Source organism: Mytilus californianus, unplaced genomic scaffold (genome assembly GCF_021869535.1).
Source record: "Mytilus californianus isolate M0D057914Y unplaced genomic scaffold, xbMytCali1.0.p SCAF_4, whole genome shotgun sequence".
In the NCBI taxonomy this organism is placed as follows: domain Eukaryota; kingdom Metazoa; phylum Mollusca; class Bivalvia; order Mytilida; family Mytilidae; genus Mytilus; species Mytilus californianus.
The window spans coordinates 115517514-115533060 of record NW_026262690.1 but is presented as its reverse complement, the minus strand read 5'-3'; the positions used below and the strand labels follow the sequence as shown (position 1 = coordinate 115533060).

Here is a 15547-nt window from a genome sequence, read left to right as displayed (position 1 = left end):
TGAATATATGGGGTTCTTTGATATGCTGAGTTTAACCATGTATTTAGATTTTTGATTTTTGGGCCCAATTATCAACTTTGTCCACATTGAGGTCAAAAGGGTCCAAAATTAAACTTTGTTTGATTTCATCAAAAATTGAATTCTTGGGGTTCTTTGATATGCTGAATCTAACCATGTATTTAGATTTTGGATATTGGACCATAATAGGTGAATGTCCAATTTAAAATTTTTAAGTTCTTAGATCACATTCATTCTGTGTCAGAAACCTATGCTATGTCAAATATTTAATACAATCCAAATGCAAAGCTGTATCAAGCTTGAATGTTGTGTCCATACTTGCCCCAACTGTTCAGGGTTCGACCTCTGCGGTCATATCAAGCTGCACCCTGCGGAGCATTTTATTTCATCTGTTGCTATGCATGCTTATTTTTCTGTGGCTTTTCTGCACGAAAATTTATTTTCACTTTAATACACATTTGTATCTCAACTATCCTGCATTTCATGTTGCAGAGTATTCATTTTCATCCTGTCGTGTGCAAAGTCATACATTTTCAGTTCATACCAGGCCAAGTTATTCATTTTTAAAATCATCCTCCCCCTCCCCCTTTCAAAATCAAATGGTCGTACCCTTACCGAAAGCTAATGAAAGGAAGTTATCAATAGTCTGAGAAAAGTATGATTATAAACATCATTACTGTAAAAACTAGGATTCTACTGGTACAGCATGCTTTACTAACTGACTTAATTATGTCGAAAGTCTAAGAGAAAAGGATTGTGTGCATTCTTTATATTCCTGTCCCAAGTGAGGATCGAGCCAGTATTGAATGATTATTGTTGGTTCATGTCTTGTCATATTTTTTTTTTTATAAATTGTTTTGTTATAAATTAGGCCGATAGTTTTCTAAAATTAATTGTTTCAAGTTTTTCATATCAGGGTCTTTATAGCCGACCATATGGTATGGGTTTTTCTTATTTTTGAAGGTTTTACAGTTGCCTATAATTGCTTACTTCCATTTCATTTGAACTTTGATAGACTGTTGTCACATTGGCAATCATTCCACATCTCCTTATTTTTATATTATTCAACATGTATTACATAAAATTAACATTATCAGTGTTCCTTGTAAATGAGGTAAGGTCAGATGAACTCTGCCACAAAGACATGTACACCTTGCTATCATTCCATAAACCAAACATATTTGACCCACTACTTATAGTATCGGAAATACAGACTTGACCACTGAAATTTAAGCTTGTTCCCTGATCCACGAAATGAGGTCAATGTCATGTGAACCATGTCTGACGGACATGAAGACCTTTCAAAGATACCATATATAAGTAACCAAATAGTTATCCTAGAACTCATAAGTTAGACATTCACATGACGAAAAAAAAAGCTATATAGGTTTTTAGCAGTCACTGAACCATGAAAATGAGGTCAAGGACAATTGTTATATGACAGACTGAGCACTTCATAACACAATGGATCTGCATACAAAGTATGAATCATCCAATTCCTCTACCCTTTGAAATATAAAGCTATACAAATAGTTTACGGTGTTGTTGCCGCCACCATCAGATTGCATTCTGCGACTTGTGTGGAATGCGTATAAAAAAGAACAACTGAAATTAGCTCTCTAACCTAGACCTGGTCGGTGGGCTTTCAACTTAACAGTAGACAATGAAACGTAATAGCTACTACCTGCTTCGGCAATTTGTCTATGCTGTTTCAATCTGATTAAAATTCTGGTCTAAATTAACTTGCGTGCTCGTATATGCAAGTTGATATGAGGATAACGATATCAGAGATCTATATTTTAATTAGATTGATGTTGTTTACAAATGTTTGTAAAATACATTGATGCTGTACATAACCCTCTTTTTGTAGATAATCTTTAACTTCATGTCAATTGTAGGCCAATGTATGCCCAATAACTCCTATAAGTGTATAAGATTGAGTGATTAACCTGTTTCTAATTGTCATTTTGTTTTCATAACAGACAACCCTCGACCTTTTTCACCGTTTGCAGTATTTCTTATTTCTATAAAGTAAAGATATACTCAGACCTGCTAATTCAATCCATTCTGCATTAATATTACACCAGTTTTGGAACTAAGTACAATTTGATGTGCTTCCACACTCACCAAAAGTAAATTCGGTATTTACTCAGAAAATCATTGCGAACACCTTCTAGCAAAAGACGGAATTAATTACATTTTGTGAGGGCAACTTATAAATGTTAATATCTAAAAAACATTTCTAGAGATCACTTGTATCGAATCTTATGTAAAAATTCCGAATTTGGAAATATCCTTAATACTTAAGTACAAATGTCAATCTCGAACCATATTTGGCAGCAGAAATATCAAATTAGTCCAAAATATAGAAACTTAGTTATAATCCTTTGAATTATTTGATTTTATTTTGCTATAAATGCATATATATAGGGGGGGTCAGCTGTCTAAAAGTGACTCTGCATTTTCCGATATTTTAGCTTTGACCTTTGACCCATATTTAAGAAAATCGTTACCATTGTAGACAACGACGACTTCAATATTCCAATGAGGCTTGTTCTCCTCTTTCCAATGATAGAAAATACAGCCGTGTATTATTCCGTTAACCCAAATCAATCAAATTCTTTGACTGGGCACCCTACTGAGGCTGAACATGGATCAGCATCTAAAATAAGTCTTGTCGCCCTTTTATGCAATTTGATTAATCTCACTAGGTATTTTTTAGCACAATCTTTCCGTACAACACTAACAATAATAAATCAGTTGGGGAATACAGCCATTATATAATAACTTTTTGGAACCAATATTTAAATTTTGTTTAATTTAGTAACTTATGTTCATCTATTTCATCTAGACTCTGTTTACCTTATATGAGAAAATAAATAAGAGTCTAGGTGAAATAGATGAAGAAACATTATTACTGTGACTGTAAGTGTTGCTTTCCACCTATTGCAGTTCATTCAAAATTCTGACCCAACTGCAATTTTTTTTATCAAACCAAACTGTTCAACTGGTTAGAAATTTTAACCAACTGCAGTAGAAAATCACAGTCAAGTCATCAAAGTGCAACGTGATAAAATAGAGCAGATTTACAATCCTTTAAGACTTAAATTCCACTTCATTGCTATGATGAAAATGTGACTAAAAATTTCTATACATATTGTTATTGTAAAGAGTCATTTTAAAGGTTAGAGGTAGTAATTTTTGAATTGCTATAAAAATGTCCAGACAAGGCTTTCATACTATTTTTCTTTAAAAAAAGTCTTTTGTATTCATATGAATCAGACATAATTTTGAGGTAAAACATGTTATATTCAGTAAAATATATATGAAATTACAATATGTTGTTAATAATTTTCCATGGGAGATAATCTAAAATCATTGATCTTTTAAATATTGATCTTATCTCCCTTTGAAACTTCAAGAGAACATATTTGATATTAAAGTACATTTTACAAGTATGTATATTTCACCAAGTATTTAAAATATTCACTTAAACTTCAATTTGGACATTTTTTAGCAATTCAAAAATGACTACCTCTCACCTGTTATGACTCTTTACAATAACATTATGTTATGTATAGAAATTTGAGCCATATTTTCATAACAGCAATGAAGTGGAATTAAAGTCATATAGGATTGTAAATATGCTTTGTTTTATCACCTTGCACTTTGATGACTTGACTGTGGTTTTCTACTGCAGTTGGTTAAAATTTCTGACCAGTTGAAGTGTTTGATTTGATAAAACAAATAGCAGTTGGGTCAGAATTTTGAATGAACTGCAATAGGAGGAAAACAATACTTATAGTCAAGCTCAGTAATATGCCCTGTCCATGAGAGACAAGGATCAATTCTAACACCTTAAAGTTTTTTACTCAATGATTTTTGAAGAACATTGTTTTAAATTTTTAGAACCAGTTCTTCTTGCTGGAAACAAAGTCTTTTGTCTTGAACCTAGCTACCACCATGCACTTTGTCAGAATTCATGAACATCTTATTTTCTTAACACTATTTGTCAACGCACTAGAAGTCATTTTGTACTTTAAATTGCATATCAGCAATACACTTTCCTGATGTATGCATTATAGTTGTGTTGTCTGCATACAAGTCTCTAAAAATTCATATTTTAGATTTTATAAACAAAAGCTGTTTCGTAATAATCACCACTATCATCATTCTCAACTCTTGTTTTCTTCATTTTACTTGACACAATCATCATTCCTGTTTCTCTGTGTATGTCTATATGTACAGGATTAATGATTCCATCAGCCTCTGATAGTATTGTCTTACAGGTTTTACCATCTGGTGACACTACCACGATGTTGTTGTTTTCGTGAGAAGCTATATAAACAAAGCCATTCTTGTCTAATGTAAGTTCTTCTGGACCGTAAATGTCCCTGTGTTGAAATGTCCAGAGAAGTTCTCCAGTTTCTTTGTAGCAGTAGACTTTGTTTGCAGAGAAAATGGTACCATATATATTTCCTTGGAATAATGAAATACAATTTGCTGTAACTCCTTCTAAGATTGTATGAGACATATCATTCAGATTAACCATAGTACTTTTCTCCTTACTGCTGATGACCAATATTTGACCATCACTTGCTACTCCATTACAGTGATGAGAAAGTGTGATTATTTGAATAATTTTATTCTTTTCTACATCCACCAGTGATGTCTGGTTTGTTAAATGTAATGTAACAGCCACAGTATTATTTCTGACATAGCAAGCACTGTATGGATTCTCTGTGAATGTAAGTACTTTTCTTTCAAAGATGCCATCATTACCAAATAGCAGCAGGGCATGACTTTTATATTTATCATAGTGATTAAGAGTTAGATATTTACCATTAGGTAATATCCTACTAACGAGTACACTTGTAGATTTCATATCTTCTGCAATTGTCAGAGTTCTCAACATGGACGGTTTAATTTCTTCGATTCTTTGTACCGTTGGAACTAAGTTCTGTGCTTGATCTTTTCTTCCGGCCTTTATGCTAAGAGTAGAAGAGCTGGTATTAATATTAATGTAACCAAACGATTTGACCTCTTGTAAAATTGATTGCAGGGAAGATGAAATGGTTACCTCTAAGTTCTTTTCCTCAAAATTGTCTCCACTTTTTAATTCATCTATGTATTTTGCTGCTTTGGATGTAGTTTTCTCAACTTCTCTTAGACCAACATACATTTGTAGCTCAGTTGCATATTGTGTCATTTTTGAAAACTCACTTTGTAATTGGCTGATCTCATTGGCTTGCTGTGTCACTTGTTGTAGTAAGAAGGTCATCTTAGATTTTAGCTGCGATTGCTTTGATTCTAGGTCATCAAAAATTTCTTGTTCTAATTTGTTTAAGAAATCATCTTTCGACTTCTTCACAAATCGAATTTGTTCAGAGGCTTTTGTTTTCTGACTGTTGCTTGTATTAATCCTGCTGTTCAAGTATTTTATAATCTCTTCAAAGTCTTCCTTCACATTCTTCAAATCTTTCTCAAAAAGCTGAACTGAAGCAGATGATTTTACTTGCATTAGGATGTCTGACAGTGGTTTCATTTCTTGACATTTTTTGTGATGATCGGTGATGCATGTGACACAGCAGGGACAGTCGTGGAAAGAACAATACAGTTCAAACTGTTTCTTGTGGTCTTTGCATTGGCTACTTATTTCTTGCATGAATTTTGGTAATTTATGATAGTCTTTAGTTGAGATAGTTTTATGGTCTTTAGATGTTCTTGATTTTATGTGATGTTTTTCACAGTCTGTACAAAGGAACACCTCACATTCTATACACCATGTGACAGCTTCTGTGGACGAGCCATCATCATCATAACATAGAGTGCAAAAGTCCCTATCTGATGAGGCCATATTCTCTCTTTTGATTTCTGAAATTTAGAGTAGAAAAAAAATAAGTGTTTTTGAAAGATATCAAATGATAAATGCAGACTGCACTATCACCAAGAATCAACTTATTAAGAGAGAAAATACATAATAACATGTAGTAAGATTACAGATAGCATGACTTTTATAGTAGTTGACTTATAATGGCTATTTTCAGATTTAGGATTATAAAATTCATAAAAGATACATGTTTACTTTGAATATACATATCCTTATTCATATGAAACTTCAAGTTCTGATATAAAGGTGAATGTCCTCTCACTTAAAATAATTCAAAGTTAAGTGACTATGTTGAATGCATCTATCCCATCAAACTTGAAATAAAGGATACCAATTACAATGAGGGTCAGTTGAGATCAAAACTTTATGACAAATCAGATGATTTCAGCTTTCCAGTTGTGAATGGTCCATTTCTTTGTAGCAACATTACAGCAGAGCCTACATATAGAGTATATATCTCCAAGTTGATATGACATTCCAGGGCTCGCTTTTCCTATCATGATTCTTGATAGAGAGTTGCTTCTTACAAGGAAGCTATTAAACCAAGAATGTTCTAAACAGGCAAGACATTTCAGTGTGTGCACTCTTGTGTTTACAAGTATGACATCAAACAAGTCATTCCATTTGAAATACTTTTATTGTTAAGAGTTTGCCTAAACATAAAGTATCAGTATTTAAATCTGCCAAAACATTCAGTTCAATCAAGAAAAATTTACTCTACTCTAAGGAAAACCTTTATAAGTAAGAAGGGCAGAAAAAGGGAACAAGGTTGTCGCCCCCTCCCTTTTTTGGCCAAAAATTTGTGTTTTTTTTTCCAATTATGAATATTTTAACTGTTCCCAGTTGTGTCTCCTTTTCTAGGCAACTTTTTAGCTCACCTGGCCCGAAGGGCCAAGTGAGCTTTTCTCATCACTTGGCGTCCGTCGTCCGTCGTCGTCCGGCGTTGGCGTTAACTTTTTACATTTTGAACTTCTTCTAGAGAACCACTAAATGGAATAAACCAAACATGGCATGAATGTTCCTTATGAGGTGCTGACCAAGTGTTGTTACTTTGTAGCAGATCCATCATCCAAGATGGCCGCCAGCGGGGGACTTAGTTTAACATAGGACCCTATGGGAAATACATACAAATGTCTTCTTTTAGAGAACCACTGAATGGAATGAAACTAAACATGGCATGAATGTTTCTTATGAGGTGCTGACCCAGTGTTGTTACTTTGAAGCCGATCCATAATCCAAGATGGCCGCCAGCGGGGGACTTAGTTTAACATGGGACCCTAAGAGAAATACATACAAATGTCTTCTTTTAGAGAACCACTGAATGGAATGAAACCAAAACATGGCATGAATGTTCCTTATGAGGTGCTGACCGAGTGTTGTTACTTTGAATCAGATCCATAATCCAAGATGGCCACCAGCGGGGGGACTTAGTTTAACATGGGACCCTATGGGAAATACATACAAATGTCTTCTTTTAGAGAACCAGTGAATGGAATGAAACCAAACATAGCATGGATGTTCCTTATGAGGTGCTGACCAAGTGCTGTTACTATGAAGCTGATCCATAATCCAAGATAGCCGCCAGCAGGGGACTTAGTTTAACATTGGACCCTATGGGAAATACATACAAATGTCTTCTTTAAGAGAACCACTAAATGGAATGAAACCAAACATGGCATGAATGTTCCTTATGAGGTGCTGACCGAGTGTTGTTACTTATGAGGTGCTGACCGAGTGTTGTTACTTTGAAGCCGATCCATAATCCAAGATGGCCGCCAGCGGGGGACTTAGTTTAACATGGGACCCTATGGGAAATACATACAAACGTCTTCTTTTAGAGAACCACTGAATGGAATGAAACCAAACATGGCAAGAATGTTCCTTATGAGGTGCTGACCAAGTGTTGTTACTTTGAAGCTGATCCATCATCCAAGATGGCCGCCAGCGGGGGACTTAGTTTAACATAGGACCCTATGGGAAATACATACAAATGTCTTCTTTTAGAGAACCACTGAATGGAATGAAACCAAACATGGCATGAATGTTCCTTATGAGGTGCTGACCAAGTGTTGTTACTATGAAGCCGATCCATATTCTAAGATGGCCGCCAGTGGAGGACTTAGTTTAACATAGGACCCTATGAGAAATACGTACAAATGTTTTCTTTTAGAGAACCATTGAATGGAATGAAACCAAACATGGCATGCATGTTCCTTTTGAGGTGCTGACCAAGTGTTGTTTCTTTGAAGCTGATCCTTCATCCATGATGGCTGCCAGATGGGGACAATGTTAAACAAAGGACCCTATGGACAATACATACAAATGTCTTCTTTTAGAGAACCACATACTGAATGGATTGAAACCAAACATGGCATGAATGTTCCTTATGAGGTGCTGACTAAGTTTTGTTACTTTGAAGCTGATCCTTCATCCATGATGGCCGCCAATGGGGGGACTTCCTTTAACATAAGACCCTATGGGAAATACATACAAATGCTTCTTCTAGAGGTGCACTGAATGCTATGAAACCAAAACATGGCATAAATGTTTCTTATGAGGTGCTGATTAAGTGTTGCTACTTTGTTGCCAATTTACTGTTCAAGATGGCCACCAGGTTTTTTTTATTAAATTACAGGACCAATATTAAACCAAATTTGGCCTCACTCATTATTAGGGTATCTGTTATGATTTTAATCTATTTTTACATGATTTCCAAAACCAAAGTAGAATCAGGTGAGCGACACAGGCTCTTGAGAGCCTCTAGTTTTTCTGTTGCCTCTACCCCACTCCAGGCATCATCCTTTTTAAAAATCCAGGCTCTGCCACTGTTAGCAGCACAGTAATGTGATGCGCCTAATACAAACTTGACTGAATTTAGAAATTGATTTCAACATTAATTTGACCATAAAATGTTGATCTGGCATTTATAATACTTAACAAGCAGTTTTATGCACTTTGGCAGTCAATTTTAACATTATTGATACCAGAGGGGTTTATTTTTAGGAGTTATGATCCTCAATTCCTTAAACAATGGCCTCATAAATGTAATAACAAGAGGCTGTCAAAATGGCAGCAAACCAGGTTTTTATTACATTTATTGCTGTCATTGTAATAGCAATAAAGGGCCATAATTAACTCCTGAATGACAAAAGTGAAAATGATCAATATTGAAGCTTGAATAATTTTACACAGCTTTTCTGTGGTTAAAGTTCATATGTTGTCCTGCAGATATCTTCTGTTTGTATATTGTTGGATTGCTGTCTCATTATTTTATACCCCTAATTTCAAAACACATTATTACCCCAAATATTTTGACTGCTGGTGCTCTAGAAAAGGAATATCCACAGGGAAGTAAAATGTCCAATAACTGGTACACTTACCTGGGATAAAGGTAAATTAAAGGTAAACTTTTGAATGGTTGGATGTATTCTAATTTAGATATTTTATATTTCAATTTGAAGGGTTTTTAAGATTAAATTAATGTGATATTATGCGAGTGTCAAGTAACAGGGACTCATTTAAAACTGCAGATGCATGAAAAAACAATATAAAGTTGATTTTTACTTTTTGATTTTAAAAATCCTTGCTTCATTCATATTTACTTATTTGTAGGTCAATTTTGCTGTTCAAAGATTTCCTTCAACTTATTTTAGTTTTCAAGATTAAACTTCAATTTATTTAAAGGGTTCAATTTATTTAATTTTTTATGACCATATTTTTTTATATTTATTACAAGATATGGTAATAAAACTGCTCTGTTCATTTTTTAACTGAAACATTTTTAATATAAAAATAAGGAGATGTGGTATGATTGCCAATGAGACAACTATCCACCCAAGTTCAAATTAAGTGGATGTAAGAAATTATAGCCTGTTTCCTGTTTCCATTTCCATAATAATTGAGATGAAAGAGAGACAATTCCAACCTGACCAATATACATATAAAACCCCATGCAAAAACACCCTATTTTACATTGTTTTCAGATTACATTGTTCATTTATTACACCCCACCTAAGATAGTAGTAGGGGAATTATGTTTTCTGGTCTGTGCATCCGTTTGTTCGTCTGTTCGTCCGTCCGTCTGTCCGCCCCTCTGTCTGTCCCGCTTCAGGTTAAAGTTTTTGGTCAAGGTAGTTTTTGATGAAGTTGAAGTCTAATCAACTTGAAACTTAGAGTTTTGACCACAATTTCACGGTCCACTGAATATAGAAAATGATAGTGCGAGTGGTGTATCTGTGTACTATGGACACATTCTTGTTTTAAATATAACTGAACTACACAAAACAAGGTTTTTTTTTTGCCAGAGTAAAGTTTCTAATTATGGATTCAACAAACCATGGGAGATTTCATTTGAAAATTGTTCAATCTTTAGCAACTTTTATATGTAGCTATAAGTAGAAACTTGAGGAAACTTTTTATAATTTGGAACGTCTAAATAGTGTTTACTTATATATTTTTGCTTAAATGATTGTCAGTGAATAATTTTTATAATACGTGTATTGGAAAAAATTGAGTGCCTAGGATTTTTGTAGAGATAGAGTAAAAACTCCCTTGTTATGAGAAAGTTTCTTGAACTTTTTAAATATATCAATAATACTGTAATTGTTATATATTTGAAGTAAAAGTGATTTTGGATCTTTAACAATCTTTCTTTCACTTCTCAGCTAAAAATGTTCTTTTTCTTCATAGAATCTTTATGATCTCTTACTTAATTTAGTTGACCAGATTTTTCTATATTTGCCGACAGCCTCTGTGGTCTAGTGGTAGCTTGCTTACCTCATGCTTGCACCATGTGACAGCTTCTTTAGATTTACCAGCAGTATGCCATTTTGTACAAAAGATGGTTTTTCAACTTGATTTTTGCAAGTGAATACATTTGAAATAAGATTTATTTTTTTTTAATTCTGGAAATAAATACAGGTAGTAGAAATTTTTGCTTGTCTGATATAGTTTAAAACCTTTTGTTACTTAGAAAAATGTTGCTTGATTGACTGGTGTTTGTTTAACTTCCAGTGGCAAATATTACATGCATGTCCAGGACGATGTTTAGACATGGTCAATATTATGAGTCTTTTTCTAAGAGCATTTGCTTATATATGAGAAAAAAGCTGTTTTGTACTAAGCTTTGGCTAAATAAAATATAGGTTTTACTGTTTCAAGTTGAGTATATCTAGTGATGCCAAGCAGAGCTATAAGGAAAAGGATATTTGCGATACTTTAACCAAATTTAACTTAGGCCATAGATTGAAATACACAAAACAGTCATTTCTAATTCAATCCAAAATAATATAAATTCTATTTATTGCAGAATAATATCAACAAACATTTTAATTTCAATGACATTCACATTTTATTCAACATTCTTGTTCAAGTTTACTTCCATACATGTATACTTTCACTTTCTATTTATACTCACCATTCTTACATTGTGACATAATTTATGCCTTCCCAATTTTGTACTTAAACACGATTTTCTGTATTGTTTTTATCCTGATGACGGTGCACCGAAACATGTTCTCATTTAATTACTGCAGCAATCCCGAAAGTGTTGTTGGTATACTTGCATTCAAATTTTCTATTTATTTCAGTTGAATAACTCGACTTCATGAAACAAAACTTTGGCATCTCCTAACAGTTTAAAAATATTAAGTCAGGCTTCCTGTGTTAAACATAAACATTAAACATTTTTAAGCCTTGTGTTTTTCAGAGTTGAATCAAATTTGAAAAAAATGAAGAATTTTAGGTGAGAATGGACTGTGTGTATTGCTGTGTGTTCGTTTATTCTACATTGGCTAGAGGTATAGGGGGAGTGTTGAGATCTTACAAAACATGTTTAACCCCGCCATATTTTTGCGCCTGTCCCAAGTTAGGAGCCTTTTGCCTTTGTTAGTCTTGTATGTTTTTTTAATTTTGGTTCATTTATATGTTTTGGAGTTAAGTATGACGTCCATTTTTACTGAACTGGTACACATTTTTGTTTAGGGGCTAGCTGAAGCCCACCTTCCGGGTGTGGGATTTTCTCGCTGTGTTGAAGACCCATTGGTGGCCTTGGACTGTTTTCTGCTCTTTTGTCGTGTTGTTGTCTCTTTGACATATTCCCCATTTCCATTCTCAATTTTGTTTATAACTGAAGAAATCACAAATGGATAAATTTCAGAATTAAAAATTGTGGCTTCCCTTAGTTACAACTTAAATCGACACTTACAAGTTTTACGGTCACAATTATGAAACTGGTGACCAAAACTGTGTCTGCGTCTCAACTCACTATAACATGATTTTGTGGTCTTAGATCGTTAGATAACAGGAAAGTCATAAGATCTGTGAATTTACACATAGTGTCTCCTTCCAGATAATGTGGGGTACCAATTTTAGTGGATTGAGGAAAATTTGTTGTTGTTGTTTAGCAAAAACTGGTTACAAGCCTATAGAAAAATTGTAATTTGTTGAACATATAAATTTGTGGTTCATCTACACCCACAAAAATTGGTATCCCATTCCCATGAATAATAATGAATCTACAGTAGTGACATTTTGACTGATTGTGGTGGGTGATGAATGCATAGCAGGAGACGGATGCTTCACTGTTGATAAGACTATGCAATTCCCTCAGTTGTTGTTGTCTTGAATTTTTATGAGAATGGATTTTAGAGATTTGAATATCCGTAAACTACTGTTGTCTCTGATTGACAGACAGTTCAACTGTGGATATTACCCCTTCAAAATATATGAAGTCCAGCAATCAAATCATCATAACAAACAAATTGGGCAAGAAGGCTATACAGAAGCACTGTTTTGTGAACAACAATTATGGTGCTATTGTACCTGTGGGAAAGTTTAAATCATCCTGGTTGTTCCCTTTTTGAATTGATTCAGATAATCAAATATAGCAAACATGTCAGTATTTTATTTTTAAAATCTCAAATTTCATTTTATATTCCGTAGTCATCGTTGTCGTTGTAAACTTTTCAGGAAATCTGACACAAGTTAAAATGATCAACATCTTCTGCAGAATTTTCAGAAAAATCGGAGTCACTATCTTCGAAATGCATATTTCACAGTTTTGGGTTATTATCTTGAAAACCATGACAGGTAGTGATGATTATCTTGAAAACTATAACAGATAGAGAGAAATTTTGAACAGTAAAAATGACCTTAACATTAAGATCTTCAAATTAGTCAACTTTGCATAAATTGTCAAATGACCCCTTGTAGCACTTATTGCCTTCAAATGAAGTTTTTTACCCTTTTGGCCTTTTTTTTAGGAAACTATTGTTGATAGAGATAATCCCTCGACAGTAAAAATGTTCAACACAATATGATGTACACATTTGTCAACATGGGGGAATCTTCAATTTGTCTGCTTTTAAGAGTTGTTGCCCTTGAAAGATAATTTTTTGAAGAAACCATTATAGGCAGAGAGAATTTATAATTAACAAAGATGTTAAGCTCAACAAGATTTACAAATATGACAACATGGCTGAAATTGTGAAATGACTCCTCTTAACACTTACCATGCTGAATTGTTTTCAGAAAAAGTATAATTTTCGTTTATTTGCAAAAATATGCAAATTATATGCAAATGAGCTTTACCCTGCTGCTGAAGCATATTGATTTCTTTAAATCTAAGGAGGGGATCACGGGGCGGGGTGGTTAGGGTCACGAGGTGGGTGTTGGTGGGTGGGAATTTGCCCCAAAGTTGGTCATCAGGTGCAAAAAGCGTCATTTTTGACGATTTTTCGTCCTATTACTTGACCCCAAAGACCGAGGGATGCTGATATAGGTATCCATCTGTAGTCTGCATGTACAGTTAACCCCAGTAAACACATTAACCCCAACAGTTCTTAGGTTGGAGTGAAACTGATCTGGGAACACCAGTCTAAAGAAGGTCATTTGGACAAAAAATACGGAATTTCACGATTTTTCCGATTTTGGACTTCAACTGGACCTGAAACCGGAAGTAGTCGGTTCCTCTGCGTATTTCAAAAATAATTATGATCAGTAAATCTATGTCTGCGGGTTTACACTATTTTTGAAAGTTTTAGGCCTCTGAACTTCCTGTGTAAGACACAGAAGGGAAGCCCACCCCTCCAGAAAAACCAGTTTTATCCAATTTCAATTTTCCAAGTTTGTATTTGAGCTCAAAATGCTACTTAAACATGAGAAACATGACAATAAATAGCCTCAGGTTGAGGGAACATGCATCCATTTCGAAATAAGTATCATAAAGTTGACCTCTAAAAGTATGGAGAGCCATTAGAGCCAAATAACGGTGGTCTGGGTCATCCCGTCATATGACGGGCTCAGCATGGTAAGGGTTAAGGTATAGAACCACTAATTCAGGCCAAGTCGGAAAGAACATACAAGAAGGAAGTACATATTTTAAACAAAATAGTTCCTACGCATAGCTGTATCTTTGTCAATAGTGGGAGTATTTGGGTAGTTTTGGTATACCCTTGCTAATCTACTAGCACATGGGCTATCCCCCATGCAGACCTTTCACAACAACAGCTACAAATGAGACGCCAAGTCTCATCCCTCGTGGAGAACCTTTGCTCCACATTCCCTAATTGGCATATTGTCGTACAGGCTGTTTCTTCTTCACTCTGAATTACAATACTGAATGCATCTCCTATGATGTTCATAATCTATTTTTTATCAATCTGGTGTAGCTTTCTCATTTCAGAAACTTTGATATTGAATATCATTTTTATAGGATTCTCATCATTGATCTCTGTTAATAAATTTTTTTAGCATTCTCATCATTGAACACTGAATATCATTTTTATAGCATTAATTCTCATGTTTGAACTTTGAATGTTGGATATCATTTTTAAAGTATTCTCCTGTTTGAAACTTTGAATATTGAATATTATTATTTTTTTTTATATATAGCATTCACATTTTGAATACTGAATAATATTTTATTACATTCTCATGATTGAATACTGAATATAATTTTTTATAGCATTTTCAAAATTGGAATACTGAAAATCATTTTTATAGCATTTTCAAAATTCAAATACTGAATATCATTTCTATAGCATCTCATGTTTTGAATACTGATTACCATTTTTTATAGCATTCTCATGTTTGAATACTGAGTACTATTTTTATAGCATTCTCATGTTTGTCAATACTGAACAAGTTTTGTTAAAGCAATCTTAACATTAGCTTCTTATATTTAAATACTAAATACTATTAGTGTCATTATTGTGAATCAGTATGTAAACATATATTTTTGTTATTATTATTTTTTTTCTCATGACTTTATTGAAGGTGAATTAATCCAAACTCCTAAATCCTTGGGGGCACTCATCTGTTTCCATCTGAGTTTTTGGACCTTGATGGAATTTTATCACAAGTCAGGATAAGGTGTAGTTTTGACATGAAATGACTACCACTTTATTTGAACTTAAAACAAAGGTGCCATTAATGCTTTAAATTGCAGAATTTAACATAGAAATCAACGGGGCTATGAATTAGTGGTTTTAGACCTTTTTTATTATCCATTTGATGATTATTTTGCAGAAACAAAGATAGATATATTTAGCAAAATGAGACCTACAAATAAGTCATCATGGTTGAAAATCGTCAGTTGACCTCTGATAGGAGTATTTGCCCTTGATGTATAATTTTTTT

General features: G+C 33.9%; 2 protein-coding genes across 4 annotated transcripts in view; one reads left to right on the top strand and one right to left on the bottom strand.

Moving 5' to 3' along the window:
- Positions 1-15547, top strand: part of LOC127699108 (2-oxoadipate dehydrogenase complex component E1-like) — a 170699-nt gene that overhangs the window by 46196 nt on the left and 108956 nt on the right. The window lies entirely within an intron of this gene.
- LOC127699119 (uncharacterized) lies at positions 3719-9259 on the bottom strand. The gene is made up of 2 exons (XM_052202860.1): positions 9210-9259; positions 3719-5892 (listed from the first exon to the last, which is right to left on the bottom strand). Exon 2 carries the CDS (start codon positions 5873-5875, stop codon positions 4142-4144), a length of 1734 nt encoding a protein of 577 aa, XP_052058820.1. The 5' UTR covers positions 5876-5892; positions 9210-9259; the 3' UTR covers positions 3719-4141.